Genomic DNA, 16,129 nt, shown 5'->3' with positions numbered 1-16,129 from the left:
CTACATAAAGAAAAAAGTATACTTTACTACAATATATTATATGCTGTGCGCAAAACTCCAAGAGACTTCAAGAAATGGATAAACCTGAGCTGGGTTTTAAATGATGACTCTGAGCCCAGAGCAGCTCACAAACGGCGCTTAAATGTCTGCTGAGTGACTGAGTTGGGCAGGAAGGCTGGGAAAAGGGCCCTTAAGCACAGGAAGAGGAGGCATGGAGATACCAAAGAGGGTAAGATGCCAAGAGCGTTTCAGAAGATTGTGTGGGTGAGGCCGAGGGTACATGGTAGTGCACAGGAGAAGGATGCTGGGTCAATGAGAAATGTGCCTGTTAGGCCATGCTATATGGAGCTGGAACATTTTCAAAAGGGCTGTGGGAATCAAAGACTTGAAAATCAGGGCATTATGAAAAAGGGTTGTGGAAAGATGGAAGAATAAGAGACTGAGCAGTGGGAAAGTTCAGCACCAACAGTTTAAGCAAGAGATAGACAGCAAGGGCCTGAATGAAGGTAACAGCAGTGAGGACAGAAAGGGTGTGACCGAATGGTGAGGCTTTTAGGAAGGCGAACTGACAGACTACGGTACTGCTTGGATATGGGAAGGAACGGTGGGAAGAAAAAAAGAAATGAGTGTTACTCTGGGTTCCTGGCTTGGGAGACAGGGTGGATGCCATTAAAAAATCCACAAGAGGACTAAAAGAGAAAAGCAGTTTGGTGGTACCAGCAAGTCTGGTTTTGGTTGTGAGGTGCCACTGGCAGTCCAGACAGAATAACAGAAAGTGAAACTCAGAAAAAAAGTGGGAGTCCACCTATAGAAGTGAGATTCAAAGCTGGCGAAGATGAGAGAGACCAGGATAAGCACAGCAAACCAGGGAAGATGCTCAAGTAGGAGGATTCTGGGAATGAACATCTAGAGAGAATAGACAGAGGAAGAGGGAGGAGAGACAGGGAAAAAGAACTGGCCAGAGTCATAAAAAGCAAACAGAAGAGGCTGTTAATGAAACCATTAGTTGGAAATATTTTAAAACTGGTCAATAATTACTGCAGTGCAAGCAAACAGGGTAAGGACCCAAACTGGCCACTGGATCTGAAAATCAGCAAGAAACTGCTGACCTCTTAAAGAAGGCAGATCTAGCAGGGTAGGTGTAAGAGCCAGATTCACTGGGTTGAGCTGAAGACAACATGTGCAGAACGTTCTTGATGTTGTAGAAAGAAAAATAATGTGGTAATCTGGAAAGCAGGAAGAACCGAGGAAAATATTTAAGACAAGGAGAACTGAGCATATTTTTAAGATGAGAGGACAAAATCAAAAGAAAGGAAGATACTGAAGAAAGAAGAGAGGTAGGAAACAGAATTGCAGATTGAAGGACTGAGATTAAAAGCACATGTCAAAGAGTGGCCGGAAAGGTGTCTTTACCCATACGTCTTTGTTAAGAGCAGCGGACAGAGATAAAGATGGGTACATTTATAGATATTGGGTGGGAAACCAGAGGGAGATACAGGAAGTTCACGTCTGACATAATTTCACTGTAAGTTGAAGGCAGTCAGCTAATGAAAGCGGGAAGATTTGACTCAGTGTAGAGAACCTGAAGTGCCCTAAGGCTTGGATGTGCTGCCAGAGGAATAAGAAAAGATAGCTGCATAATAAAGCTAAGGAAAACGCTTGCTTGGCTGAGATGAGAGCTCAGGTGATTTTAAGACTTACAAATCCAGTCAGGCCTTTGCAAGGTTATGAATTTTTCTCTAGTACAACTGGGCATCCGACAAAATGGCTTTGTTTAGAGAACAAACAGACCAGAGGGTTTTTTTTTTTTTAAAGATTTTATTTATTTATTTGACAGAGAGAGACAACGAGAGAGAGAACACAAGCAGGGGGAGTGGGAGAGGGAGAAGCAGGCTTCCCGCTGAGCGGGAGCCCAATGCGGGGCTCGATCCCAGGACCTCAAGATCATGACCTGAGCCGAAGGCAGACGCTTAACCGACTGAGCCACCCAGGCACCCCCAGAGCAGAGGTTCTGAAGGATCCTATTAAGAGAGACTAACAGCAGGTGCCCAGCTACACAGGGAAGGAAATCAAGTCTCACCAATTACCATCTTTTGCATTTAAATACTAAACAGTAATGATAACATCTTAATCAATTAGACATTTTATATTAAAAAGGAAGCTGATAAGATTAATAGAAAGGACTCAGACACTAGAGGTGTCTGTTAAAAAAGCAGGAAGCATAAGTAAGTAAGAGGACATCCCAAACTGCTCTAAATATCAGCTTCCTGGTGTACAGAGATCAAAAAAGATTTATGTGTATCCACCTACATTTGTTGGAATGAAATTAAATGACATATATAATACATATATAATATAAAGCATCTTGAAAAACTGCCTAATAATACATTTAGAATGCACTCAAGGTAGAACAAGCAGCTAAAACAGTGTCAAGGAAATTTTACAAAATAGCTTTAAAAAATTTTATTATGATACTAAGTTGGAAAGGGTTAAATTATTTTATAACTGACATTCTGAAAAATGCAAATACTGACAATCTATAAAACTCTTAAAACATAAGGTACATATTCACTTAACAGGTAGGTAGTATTCCCTGCTTTTCAAAGTCTGCATTACACCACTTAGCATTTACCTAAGACCTACGTCAGTACCTGTTTTCACTAACCAGAAGAAATCTGAAGAGGATTTTTGCTTTAATGAGAAAAGGAGAAAGGCAAAAATCGAGTTCAGCACTTGTTCTGCCATGAGCCCTTACAGAGGGAGCACGCAGCCCCAGCAGCAGGGCGGGGGGGCACTATACCCAGCAGCTCCACGTCAAGCTGCCACAGCTCTGAATTCTGTCTACCAACATCTGTACTTTATCTCAATTTATTTTGTGCATCCCTTAGAGCAAGATGTTCCCAAGGTATCAGAAAACTCCAAGAGGGGTTATTTTTGGGGTCTGAGAACGCTCAAAAAATTTTCCATATAAATTAAGTTATTCTTCCCCTTATGCCATTTTGTCTTAGGCAAGGTTTCTGTTCCTTGTGGTCTATGATGTACTGTGCATCACTGAGGCCTGGCCCCTGCCCACAGCTAACAGAGAAGACAGAAGTCCTACCATTAAAAGCTTATATTCTAGGAAAAAATATCAACTGTTTACCTTATGTCAAACAGTGTACAGTATTAATCAGTGTACATAATGATCATTTAAGGACACTGAGAACTAGAAGCTTTACGTATTACATAAATAAAATATATTTAATAAAAACATCTTTAGGAAAAAGTTTTCCCACTACTACTGATCTAATCAGTTTGTATGATGCATCTCTATGACAGTCCCTTGATAAGCAAAATATTACTGAAGCATAAGAAGAGTTATATCACTCTATAGTCTCTTTGCTTTCCTTGATGGCAAACAACATACACAGTAAGTACTTCTCGAGTATACTAACCTGGCAGTGCCATCAGATGATGCGGTAAGGATATAGCGATCATCATCTGACCAGCAAAGATCATAAATGATATTGAGGTGGCCACACAATTCTCTCATGAAACGCCCAGAAGGAATTTCGTATACTAAAGAAAATATTAAAAAATTAGTAGGTTTCCAGCCAGAGTCCTTAATCCAGTAATATACAAATATATAGCTTAAAATAATTTGCACAGTCTCTAAGAATATTATCACCAAAGATATTTTCAGCATAAAAAATCTCAAAGTCTATTTAAAAATAGTTTTTCATTTCCTTCAGACACAAGAATTCACACTATTATCAAATTTTATAATATGCTACAATTACTCTCATCTCTTCAAAGCAATTTTCCTAATAATCTTTGACAATCAATTTATTAATCAAGTAACAAATAACATTTATTTTATTTTTTTAAAGATTTTATTTATTTATTTGACAGGGAGAGAGAGCTAGTGAGAGAGAGCACAAGCAGGGGGAGCGGCAGGCAGAGGGAGAGGGAGAAGCAGACTTTCCGCTGAGCAGGGAGCCCAACGCAGGGCTCGATCCCAGGACCCTGGGATCATGACCTGAACCGAAGGCAGACGCTTAACCGTCTGAGCCACCCAGGTGCCCCAATAAATAGGATTTAAATTGCAATTCACTTCAAAGATTCTATAATTTGGGCTTTCATGAATAAGATATTACTTTACCCGAAAATCAATTAAATTCCAACCAAAATTTTAACTATTTAAAGAAGAAATTTAAACTGTGCTGTTAGAAAAGAATTAAAAAAAAAAAAAGATATTATTTATTTACTTGAGAGAGCGAGAGTGAGCGCCAGCTGGAGGAAAGGGCAAAGGGAGAGGGAGAAGCAGACTCCCTGCTGAGCAGGGAGCCCAGTGCAGTCAGGACCCTGGGATCATGACCTGATCATGAAGATGCAGCTGAGCCCCTCAGGCACCCCTTGTTAGAAAAAAATTCTAATGCTAAAATGATATAATACGAGAATTAACAGAGACCCAATCTGATAAACAAGGCACTGCAGTATTGCTATAAGTTAGGTTCACAATGAAATCTTCGAAGATAGTGACTTAATTCAGAACAACAAAGTCTGCAAGTCTCTACTTCCACCTAGTGGTAAAACCGAATGCCCTTTAAAATACTAAGCAGTACAGAAGTACTTATGGAATAGCAAAGAAGGACTTCAGAATATCTGCTCCCACAGATCTGTACCTCTGAAACAAATAATACATTATATGTTAAAAAAAAAAAGAAGATAGGAGGGGAAGAATGAAGGGGGGGAATCGGAGGGGGAGATGAACCATGAGAGACTATGGACTCTGAAAAACAAACTGAGGGTTCTAGAGGGCAGGGGGGTGGGGGGATGGGTTAGCCTGGTGATGGGTATTAAAGAGGGCACGTTCTGCAGGGAGCACTGGGTGTTATACGCAAACAATGAATAACAGAACACTACATCAAAAACTAATGATGTAATGTATGGTGATTAACATAACATAATAATAATAAAAAAGAAAATTCCAGGCAAAAAAAAGGAAAAAAAAATAAAAGTCCTTCCTATTAAAAAAAATAAAATAAAAAGAATATCTGCTCCCTGATAAAAGCAATGAGAACACTGCAAAAATTATCCAAATTAATTTTCAGAACTCTAGAAATTAAACAAAGGCTTGCAACAATCTGAGGAGCATTTATTCCAGAAAAACAGCTTAATCTTGGTAAGAACATGAACTTTGTGGTATTTTAACTTGCCATGTTCCCATTCCACTCTCCCAAGCTCCCTCGTAGCTTTAGAAACCAACAGCCTCACAACTTAAAGCTGGCTGCCTAGCAGCCATGGGATGGGCCAGAAGGCGTAAGAAGCTCCCCCAAAGCCCCATCCCCATACTTACCACTATTACGACAGTCTGGCAGTTCCCTAAAAGGCTCTGTTCTCAGGGCTTGGTTTACTTGACTTGGCTCAGAGCATGCTCTGTGTGAAGAGCCCTAACCCCAAGGTGCATGCTGAAATAATCAGTGGCACAACTATATGAGGTAGTGATACCGAGGCTAAGGAGAGGCTGAGCAAAAAACATAAAAGGAAAAAACTGGGAATGAGATGTCCAGAGGGGACTTTGAAAAGATCCAACAAATTCCTGGGAACCTAGCAGGACATATGTATGTGAACAAAAGACCAGAGGCCCTCTCTCACTCTCACTGACCTGAAAGTGCAGGCTAAGGCAGAGTTGCAGATTACCGGCCGTGAGGTGTTAAGAGCATATCCCAACACACACACAGATCCGCTTGGTAAAGGCTGGGCGATCTACTCACTCAAGGCATTTAACAATCTCTACCATAGCTGACCACCGAGCTAACTGAGCAGAGACTTCAGCAACAACAAATCCTGGGTGGATAGGTGCAGAGGAGGGGGAAGGAGAGGAATCCGATTTCCAGACCTGCCACACACGTTAATATAGAGACATGAAGAAACCAAAACAGTCAAGTAGAGCCGTACACAGGAAACCAGGCAGTCCACAGAATGCCCAGAAGGGAACCAAGATGCTGTTCTAGACAAAGACTTTAAATCCACTCTTATAAATATGTTAAAAGATATAAAGGAAACCATGTCTAAAGAAATAAGGTGTGAGAATAATTTCTCGCCAAAAAATAGTATCAGTAAAGAGACAGAAATTAGTAAAAAAAAAAAAAAAAGAATGAATAAAAATTCTAGAGTTAAAAAGTACAATAATGGAAATAAACAATTCACTAGAGGGGCTCACTAACATCTGAACTGGCAGAAGACTCAACTTGAAGACAGGTCATTTGAGATTATGCCGTCTGAGGAACAGAAAGAAAAAGAATGAAGAAAACTGAATTAAAGCTGCAGGGACCTGTGGGACACCACCAAGTGTACAAAGAGATGATGAGAGTCTCAGAAGAGAAAGAACAGAAAGGAGAACAATCTGAGGAAACAAAGACTGAAAATTTCCTGATTTTGTGAAAAACAGTAATCTACACATCCAACAAGCTAAATGAATTCCAAGCAGACACATCATAGCCCAACAATTAGAAACCAAAGCCAAAAATTCTTCCTCTGTGTTTTGAGACTTAAGTATTAAGTATGTCTAAATTCATATAGCATTTTGAACAAGATTTCTTTCAGCATAAAATAACACATATTTATCACTGAAATGCTAAAAATATAAATCAGAATGAAAATAATTCTCTCACTAGCCAAAAGAAAGAAATCACTATTAATACTATGAATCTTTTTTCCTCCATGCATAGGTTTTGGTGAATTTTTAAAATAGCACGGCTGTAATCAAACTACACAAATTTTGTGTTTTTTAAAGCTAACATCATTTCATGAGGAGGAATATTTATTTAATATATGCTAACCAAGCCAATTATGAGTCCTTGCTGAAAAGAGTAATTCACCTGAAATAAACTGTGTGAGGCTGAGGGAAGTTTAATACCACCTAGTGCGCCTGGGCAGCTCAGTTGTTGGGTGTCTGTCTTCGGCTCGGGTCACGATCCCAGCATCCTAGGACCGAGTCCCGCATAGGGCTCCCTGCTCAGCAGGAAGCCTACTTCTCCCTCTCCCACTCCCCCTGCTTGTGTTCTCTCTCCCGCTGTCTCTCTGTCAAATAAATAAATAAAATCTTAAAAAAAAAAAATACCGCTTAGGGCAGATGCCCACAAGGAGCAGGCTACTTCCTGCTGAGGAAGCTGACACAAGAAATAAGGGCAAGTATTTAATGCCCCTCAGTCTAGAAGAGCAGATAATGCTCACTTAAAGCTACAGAAATTTTTCTTTTTACGTTTTCTTACTTTTTTAAAGGCAATTTGAAAGTGGGTTTGGGCCTCCCTGCTGCCTTGCTGCCATAAGGAGGAGTGGTTCGCTAGGTGCTCCTGAGCTAGCTGTCACTGTTCTAGTGCATATGGAATTTGAGGGCTTTCATAATTTAAATTACCACTGCTATCAACTGACCACAATGGGCTAGAACGCCTCATGAGATTTATTAATCCCTTCATGTTTCTAAATTTCTATATTTAAAATAGAAAATACTTACAAAAATCCTCTTACATGTTTTAAAAATAAACTTACCATCCTTCATTTGATTATTCTCATTCTCCTTTTGAACATATATTTTACAGAAAACTGTAAAATTATTATTAAAAAACTGGGGGTTACTCAAATTAATATTTCAATGAGTTTTAAAAACCAAACAATGTCTTCCACATAGACTTCAATCACATTAAACAGACAGAATTATTACTCACAGATAATTGGATATCCATCCCGGCTGGCACAGGCTGTTGCTAATATTCTTCCATTATGAGAGAAAGCAAGACAAAAACATCCTCTTTCTCCTGCATTTAGTGAGAAGAGGTGTTTGTTTGGGATACGGCAAGCCTAAAAAAGATATATTTAACAAAAATAAATTAAGAAACATTAAAATATGAAGGCTAGTTGTTAATTCAATTACTGCAGTGGTAGAGCTTTATTTTTTTTTTTTAAGTCCCTTTACTGTGATGCAAAGAAAGAGGAAAGTAAACAGAATGATGGAAAGCTATAGTAAATTATTTTATTTCCTAAAGAGGGAATCAGGTCTCCATAAAATAAAGTCAATTTATAGTCCATGTCTAACTGTACTTAATTCACCTAAAATATGAATAGAAAATGTCATTATCTGGTACTCTAAACCTGTCACTATTGCGTGTGCGTGCGTGTGTGTATATATATGGACTCTGAAAAACAAACTGAGGGTTCTAGAAGGGAGGAGGGTGGGGGGATGGGTTAGCCTGGTGATGGGTATTAAGGAGGGCACATTCTGTGTGGAGCACTGGGTGTTATGCACAAACAATGAATCATGGAACACTACATCAAGAACTAATGATGTAATGTATGGTGATTAACATAACAATAAAAAATTTAAAAAAAGATTCAGCAGCATTATTAGCAGGAAACCTTGTAAGCAGCTACTGGGATGGTGAAATACTCAATAGACAGTTATTATTATTATTATATAATATCAACAAGGTATGGGACACCATGCTACCCATCTTTTCCCTTCATTTTCCACCCTGATGACTGAGAAAAGGAAGAGGGAAAGAAAAAGAGGAGAAAAACTGAAGGAAAAGTCAGGTTTTTACAAGCACTTGCCACTGCTCCTAGAGCAGGAGGCGCATGCAAAAAAACTCTGCCTCACCACCTAAGCTAAAATCAGTGAAGCCACCACCACTTTCTCTATATGCCCAGGGTTTGACACTGTACTCAGAACAGGCACTCAATGAACATTTAATAATAAAGGTCCTCAACACCTTGGACTCTTTCCCTTTCTTTACTATTTTGTCAGTCATTAAATTGTGCTTGTTCATCCTATCTTTGTCTTGCATTCATCTCTTATTTTTCATTTTTACTATCATTATCCCAAGGTTAGATCCTTTTCATCTCACTACTAATAACTACAGCTACTCTCTCGTCAGTTTCTCTCATCCTGATGTATCCTACCTCAAGATCTCCAACATGCCACTGCCAGTATTAACTTGTTCTAAAATCCGACTGTTATCACACTCCCCTCCTACCCAGATGCTCCATTATTTCTCACAACCCACACAATTATTAGGCTACCATTAAAGATACTCCACAATGTGGGCCCAATCAATCATACCACTTTATCTCTTACACAAACTGGTTTCCAGTCAGCCAAATTTTTGAGTGCCTGATGAATACAACAGGTCCATTCTCATGTATTTACAATTTGGCCCCATATGAAATACCCTTGCCTGTCCCTCTTCTCCTACCCCTAACTTGGCCACCTTTAAAGTCTATCAACCTGTAGGATGAACCTTTCTTCCCAACCTGTGGAATGAAGGTGAACTTCAGTTCACCTTCTTCATGTCTGCAGTTCTCAAACTGTTTTAATTTCAGGATGGCTTTACAGTCTTAAAAGAATTTTGAGGACCCCAAAAAACTTTTATGTGGATATAACCATAGATACTTATATTAGAAATTACAACTGAGAAATTTAAAAAAACATTCCTTAATTCATTAAAAAAAAAACAGCAAACCTATTAAATGTTAACATAAAGACATTAGTCTTTTTATGAAAGATAACTACATAAAATAGAATTGTTCCACACTTGTGAAAATCTCTTTAATATCTGGCTTAATAAAAGATAGCCAGATTTTCATAATTGCTTCTGCAGTCACTCTCTTGTGATATCACATATCACTTAGCCTCTGGAAAACTCTAGTGCATACTTGAGAGAATGAAAGTGAAAAAGACAAAGTAAATCATTATGAAATGAGAATCATTATGATTCATTACAAAAATTAGTTGACTCTGCAGACACCCTGAAAGGGTCTCAGGACTTCCAACAGTTCCCAAATCACACTTTGAGAACTGCTAATCTGTGGAATTATTTTTAGGCCTGTCTTTCCTCAAGGCTTCTCTGCAGTATACCTAACAGCGAACAACACTGTAACTGCTTCCTTCTTCCCCAAATGATGTGGAAGGTCCCCCAAGGGCACAGTCTAAGTGTTATTCTCTACATGTTATTATGTTCAAAGTACTTAAAAATGATTTTAAGATATATCTGTAAAATTGGCCTCAAAAAGGTCATATGTGATGCAAAATAATGTAAAAAGGTCTAAGAAAATTATTATTATTATGTATATACTGAATGTTTGGATAAATTAAGATTTTGCATAAACTGCATCTGGCAATGGCTCAGATGTACAAAATGAGCCACTCTACTCTTTGTGGAAATAAGTAAGAGATTTGCAAAACTCTCATCAGCAATGCTTCTTGCTACTGCAAAACATGCTAACCAGGAAGGAAAACATTAGTAAAAGCTTAAATACTCCTCAACTTGTGACAGAAAACCATACATGTATATTATTTTCATCAAAATGTGATTCATTGTGAAGAAGCTGGGGACTGAAAAAAAAAAATATCATGAATCCATTAGAAAGATCCGTTTTTAAATAAAATCCATTTTACTAAGAAAACCCATTAAGAGATTAACCTCTGAAAACATCAAAAATCTGTTTTTTTATTGCTATCCTAGATTGAATTGTGTCCCCCAAAATTCATATGTTGAAGCCCTAACTCCAGTACCTCAGAATGTAACAATATTTGGAGGTAAAAATCTTTAAAGAGCTTTGTTTTTTTAGGGTGGTGTCCTAATCTAATAAGATTTGCTGTCCTTGTAAGAGGAAGAGACACCAGGGATCTACAGGCACAGAGAAGAGACCCTGAAGAGGAGCAAGATGGCAGCCATCTGCCAGCCATCTGCCAGCCAAGGAGAAAGGCCTCAGAGTAAACCAACCCTGCTAAACCTTAACCCTGGGACTTCAGCCTCCAGAACTATGAAGGAGTAAGCTTGTTATTTAAGCCACCCAGTCTGCGGTATTTCTTTCTGGCAGCTCCAGCCAACTGATAAAACTAACCCAAGTCCCCAAACAAAGAACACAAGATAGTGCTTTTATGCGATACACACTCTACTATTAATTATCAAGTAAATTAATGGAAAGACAAGACTGTGGTTAAAAGCAAGGATAATCTGAAAATTTCAAGTAGCAAGTTAATTACCCTCAGAGCTGTTGGAGCTTTTAAAATAAATAAGGGTATCTCTAAATGAATTGAGAATAATCAAGCACTTCACCTGCCCAGGTAGTCGTTTCCACTTCACTACTTCTTTGGAATCTTCTAGTCCAGGTTCTGCGTCGACTGAACTGGTCTCATTGTGTCGTTCACAATGCACTGGTTTACCTTTTTCCTCCTGAAGAGCCACCACAGAACGGTAAGATGGCTTTATCTAAATGTGTATAGAAGATGAGAAAATGTAAATGTCAAGTTAACCTTTTTCTAGCATATAGGGTTTTTAAAATACTGAAACAAACAACGTGGAAATGTTTTCAAAATGTAACCCAGAAAAGCATTCTACTTTTATGTACATTATTCTAAATAAGATAAAAGGTGCTTGGTCTATAACCAAAAAGCCTTAAAAGTTGGGAGGGAAAAAACAGAACTCCAATGGTTACATGAAATGGTTTTAATAACTCTATCCCTTTGTTTCTGCCTCTTCACTAATACCTACCAGATGTTATGTCACAGCTCTGATACACTATGGTATCCCTCCCTTTAATATGACAAAACTGGTATCATAAAGACCTAAAGTTTTTAAATCTTCCTTTTCTAAAAAGAGATTTAACTCCATTCAAATTAATGCAAACCAATGCTGTAGTCACACTAATAACATCACTTACAGAATATGCAACTGTCCTGAAATATCTTATTGTCTAAAACAAAAGTTTCGTTTAAGAACCAATTCTTTGCTAAAATCATTCACAGTGTTAATCTGTGGAAAACAGTAGTAGAAACATTATTTACTGATTATTTGAATAATATTGTGGAAAGTGTGCCTGTAAATCATAGTACTGCAAATGCCTGGGCCAAATGTAGCTTGCTGTTTTTCCCAATAAAGTTTTATTGGAACACACCCACACTCATCTGTTTAGCATTGCCTACATACATCTATGTAGCCACATTCTCGCTACAAAGGCAAAGCTGAGTAGTTGCAACAAAAACTGTATGGTCTACAAAGCCTAAAATATTAACTACTCTTGGGCTTTACGGAAAATATTTGTCAACACTTACTTTACATCATTCTTTAATCTTTAATTTTTAAAAGCCAATAATATTTTTAAAAAATTCTCCTAACACCAAAACTTATATTTAGTAATTAATATTCACTTAAGTATCTTTTACATATTAGCTAGTATAGGCCTAATACATAATTGTTGAAAGTACTTTTATATCCTAGAAACTATTAAAATAATTTAGAGACCTTATCTTTTTAGAAATGAAAAACGTCACCATTTAATTTCAGTAACAGAGAATGTGCTATTAACTTACACATTCTGGAACTTTCAATCCTCTTACAGTTACGTATAATGTTGATGGATAACGATTTCTTGGATATTTTGACCACCATTCAAAAACCTCAACAACATTTAATTGGGATCGGGGCTTAGTAGGTGGGTAATACAGCTGCAAACGAAGTTTTGAATTGATGTTTACATTTCCATTGGCTCCGAGAAGCTTAAAATAAGAATTCCAAAAAAATGTTATTTTCACTGAAAATAAATACATCCAGTAAAGCAACAGTACATAGTCAAAAACTCATTTTAAAAAGATTAATATGGCATGCTGAAATTCCTAAGATATATAAAGCAAAGAACACTGACACAGTTGGTTAAACACAATTCCAGATCCTTTTGACAAAAGGTAACCCAAATTACTTTTTAAATATTTTCCTGATAGCTGCTTGGCCTGTACAAGTTCAGGCTGTTGGTAAAGCATTTGCATTACTGTGTCAGATGTTACTTGGCACAAAGGAGGTAATCAAGACACCTTTATTTGAAACAACAGTGATAAAGTTAAAATGCATAATATTTAAACATAGAAAGAAATTTTCCATTTGTTTAGTATCAGTATTTTTAATGAACATTTTCTAAAAATTTTTTTGAGAGAGCACATGCACAGGAGAGGGGAGGGAAGACAGAGTGCACATGCGTGCGCACAAGTGGGGGGGTGGCGCAGAGAGAGAATCTTAAGCAGAATCCACACCCAACGCAGAGCCCAACATGGGGCTCAATCTCAGGACCCTGAGATCATGACCTGAGCCAAAATCAGGAGTCTGTTGTTTGATTGAGCTGCCCAGGCGCTCCTTTAATGGTAATATTTTAATGTTTTAATTTTTAAAAAGTCAAAATCATTTTCAAAAGGTAATTAACATAAACTCATTCAAGGTATTCATTACCTTTAAAAATGTTTTAGTCTACCTTCTTAAAAAAGGCTATTCAATAAAAAAACCTAAAACAACTTATATTTAAGCTAAATAAATGGAGATGCTTATGAGAAAAATAAAAATCTCATTAACTCAAAATAGGTCCCCTTTCACTAGACTATAACTCTAAGTAGAAAATGTCATGTTAACCTTTGTGTCCTCTACAAATTAGGAGGAGACAATTGGGGGCTTTTGCAGCAGTTGAGGCAGAACATGAAGGTGACAGCTTAGGAGAACGAGGACTGAATGCAGGGAATATATTCAGTAGCTGTTACTGATCAACTTGGAAAGGGAAAGAAGGGAAGATTTAGGAAAGACTCTAAGGCAGTGCTGTCCAATAAAATTTTCTGTGATGATGCGAGCATTTTATACTTGTGGTACCCAGTACAAGATACACTAGTTGCATACGGTTATCGAGCACTTGAAGTGTGACTAGTGCAACTGTGGAACTCAATCTTTAATTATAATTTTAATTAATTAATTTGAATTCAAATAGCCACACATGATTTGTGGCTACCAAAATGAACAGTGCAACTCTAAGGCTCTAAATGTGGAAGACTGGGCTGATGGCAGTGCTATCAACTCAAGTAGCAGATACAGAAGGGATAAAGGATGCTAAAGTCTGGGATATTTATAGGTCATCCAAGTTGAAATATCTGAAATCTGAGACAGAGGCAAGAAAAGTGGTCTAAGAAAAATGGAATAAAGCTGAAACCATGAGTAGGACTGATATGAGAGAGGTAAGTGGAACACCATGAAGGAAACTGAAGGAATGGTACAGGGCAAAGTAGGAAAGGATGGTGTCAAGAAAACCCACGCATCAGAGGTTCAAGAGAGGGATGTATTAAACACACACACGGGTGTGATAAAAGAATAAATGAAAAATGTTCACTCACTAAGGTGGCAAATAGAAGTCACTGATGATTTGTTTGGAGATACTTTCACAGCTGAAACAAAATCCAGATTGCAGTGTGTTCAGGAAGGAGGCATCAATAAACAGAACTGGCAAAAATGTAGCCCATTTCATCCCTAGCCTTCTAAGGAAGGATGTAAAGTCAATGGAGGTCATAAGCTTTGTTTTTTTTTTCATTTTTAAATCATTTTACTGTTTATACCATGATCACATTAAAATTGGCAGAACTCCCATGACAGACAGGACAGAACCCTGTCATGCAAGGAAAAATAGCGAAGGTTTCAGAAAGCTTGAGAGAAGTACCAGGGTTCCAGAGGACGGCCGCAGAGATCCCAGACAACAGTGCCACAGGGCTGGAGCAGGAGGGAACACAGGCTGCTGCAGCAGCTGTTGGCCCGAGGCCACTGCTGTTTCCAAGGGGGACTGCCTAATATGCTTGGTAAGCAGATTGCTTGAACAGATACACATGGAGCAGGGTACTGCTTCTGCTGAATAAATTCTACAGGTTCCTGGGCAGGGTCTACAAATCTCATGTGATAAATGGTTGCTGAATTAGGATTTTGCAAAGGAAGTCCAAAACCATAACCAACATCCAGGTTATGATATACAGGGATAAAGAACAGTTTCAAAAGAGTAATAGAAGTGTTCAGTAATTAAATATTAAGCCCTCGAGACTTCCTTCATAAATCCTACTTCTATCTGCCTAAAGCTTATCATAAGAGAATATTATTATGAGATATTATTCCCGCCTTCTAAATCATACTTTCTATAGGTTGTTTTAATACTCACCAGGCAATCTAGTTTACACAAGTATGATGCTTAGCATGACTAAATGATGAAGATCAGCCAAGATCCTGTCATTATGGTTACAATTATATAATGTAGAATGTGGCTAAATAAAGCTTTATTATTTTATAATATAATAGTAATATATATGTGCTAAATGAATTAAAAGTGCCTCTAGCTGAAATTAAGATAAAGTCTCATTTATATCTGGGTACGGTCCTTTGGGATTTATTTGGATCACTACAGTAACTACAATTATCTAGGACATTCCTGGAACCAATGGTATAGGTATTAACACACTTAAATTTTATTTTGAGTCATGCTACTTTCTTAAAGATTTTATTTATTTATTTATTTGAGAAAGCATAAGCAGAGAGGAGAGGCAGAGGGAGCAGGAGAAGTAGGTTCCCTGCTGAGCACGGAGCTTGATGCAGGACTCCATCCCAGGACCCCGGGATCATGACCTGAGCTGAAGGCAGACGCTTAACGACTGAGCCACCCAGGTGCCCCCATGCTATGTTCAAAGATAGATTTTTTCTAGTCCATACATTTTTTAATTCTCTCAACAGACATTCACTGAACACTTCCCCTGTGCCACTAATATTCTGGGAGCTGGTAATAATTAAAAAAGAGAGAGTTTCAAGAGAGTGATATAACAAATGCAAAGAGATCTGGTAAAATAAGGACTAAAATATGTTCAACAAATTTGCCAAAAAGAAGTCACCAGTGACTTTGAAAAACTTACAATCTATGAAGGTGATACAGAAATGTTACAACAGAGGAAGTAGACAGAATACTTACCCTTTGTGGCGGGGGTAGGGGAGTAGAGATGGGAGAATTTCTGATTTGCCATTTCTGCCAATGGCATAAAATGGATAAATAAAAGTCTATATACACTTAAAGGTAAAGATGCTATTAGACATTGTTTTCCAAGTGCAGTTTGTAGTTATTATTGCAGTTTTTCACAAATCTTAGCATTTTTTTTTTTAGTTGTAGTTTTGTTTTTAAGATTTTACTTTTTTATTTGACAAAGAGAGACAGAGCAAGAGAGGGAACACAAGCAGGGGGAGTGGGAGAGGGAGAAGCAGGCTCCCTGCAGAGCAGAGAGTCCAATGTGGGGCTCGATCCCAGGACCCTGGGATCA

General features: G+C 38.0%; 1 protein-coding gene across 19 annotated transcripts in view; it reads right to left on the bottom strand.

The window, feature by feature from the left end:
- The window catches only part of AHI1 (Abelson helper integration site 1), a 229,367-nt gene that overhangs the window by 165,576 nt on the left and 47,662 nt on the right, over nucleotides 1-16,129 (bottom strand). For all 19 annotated transcript variants that reach the window (XR_003521334.2, XR_003521333.2, XR_003521335.2 and 16 more), the window contains 4 exons: nucleotides 12,353-12,538; nucleotides 11,100-11,252; nucleotides 7,710-7,842; nucleotides 3,435-3,558 (listed from right to left, as the gene is read on the bottom strand). Coding sequence is in view for 14 of the 19 variants with exons in the window: in XM_027601494.2 (XP_027457295.1) it covers nucleotides 3,435-3,558; nucleotides 7,710-7,842; nucleotides 11,100-11,252; nucleotides 12,353-12,538 (596 nt within the window). In the remaining 5 variants the exon portion in view is untranslated. The remainder of the gene's footprint in view (nucleotides 1-3,434; nucleotides 3,559-7,709; nucleotides 7,843-11,099; nucleotides 11,253-12,352; nucleotides 12,539-16,129) is intronic.

Source organism: Zalophus californianus, chromosome 7 (genome assembly GCF_009762305.2).
Source record: "Zalophus californianus isolate mZalCal1 chromosome 7, mZalCal1.pri.v2, whole genome shotgun sequence".
Lineage (NCBI taxonomy): Eukaryota > Metazoa > Chordata > Mammalia > Carnivora > Otariidae > Zalophus > Zalophus californianus.
This window is presented reverse-complemented; position numbering and strand designations above follow the sequence as displayed.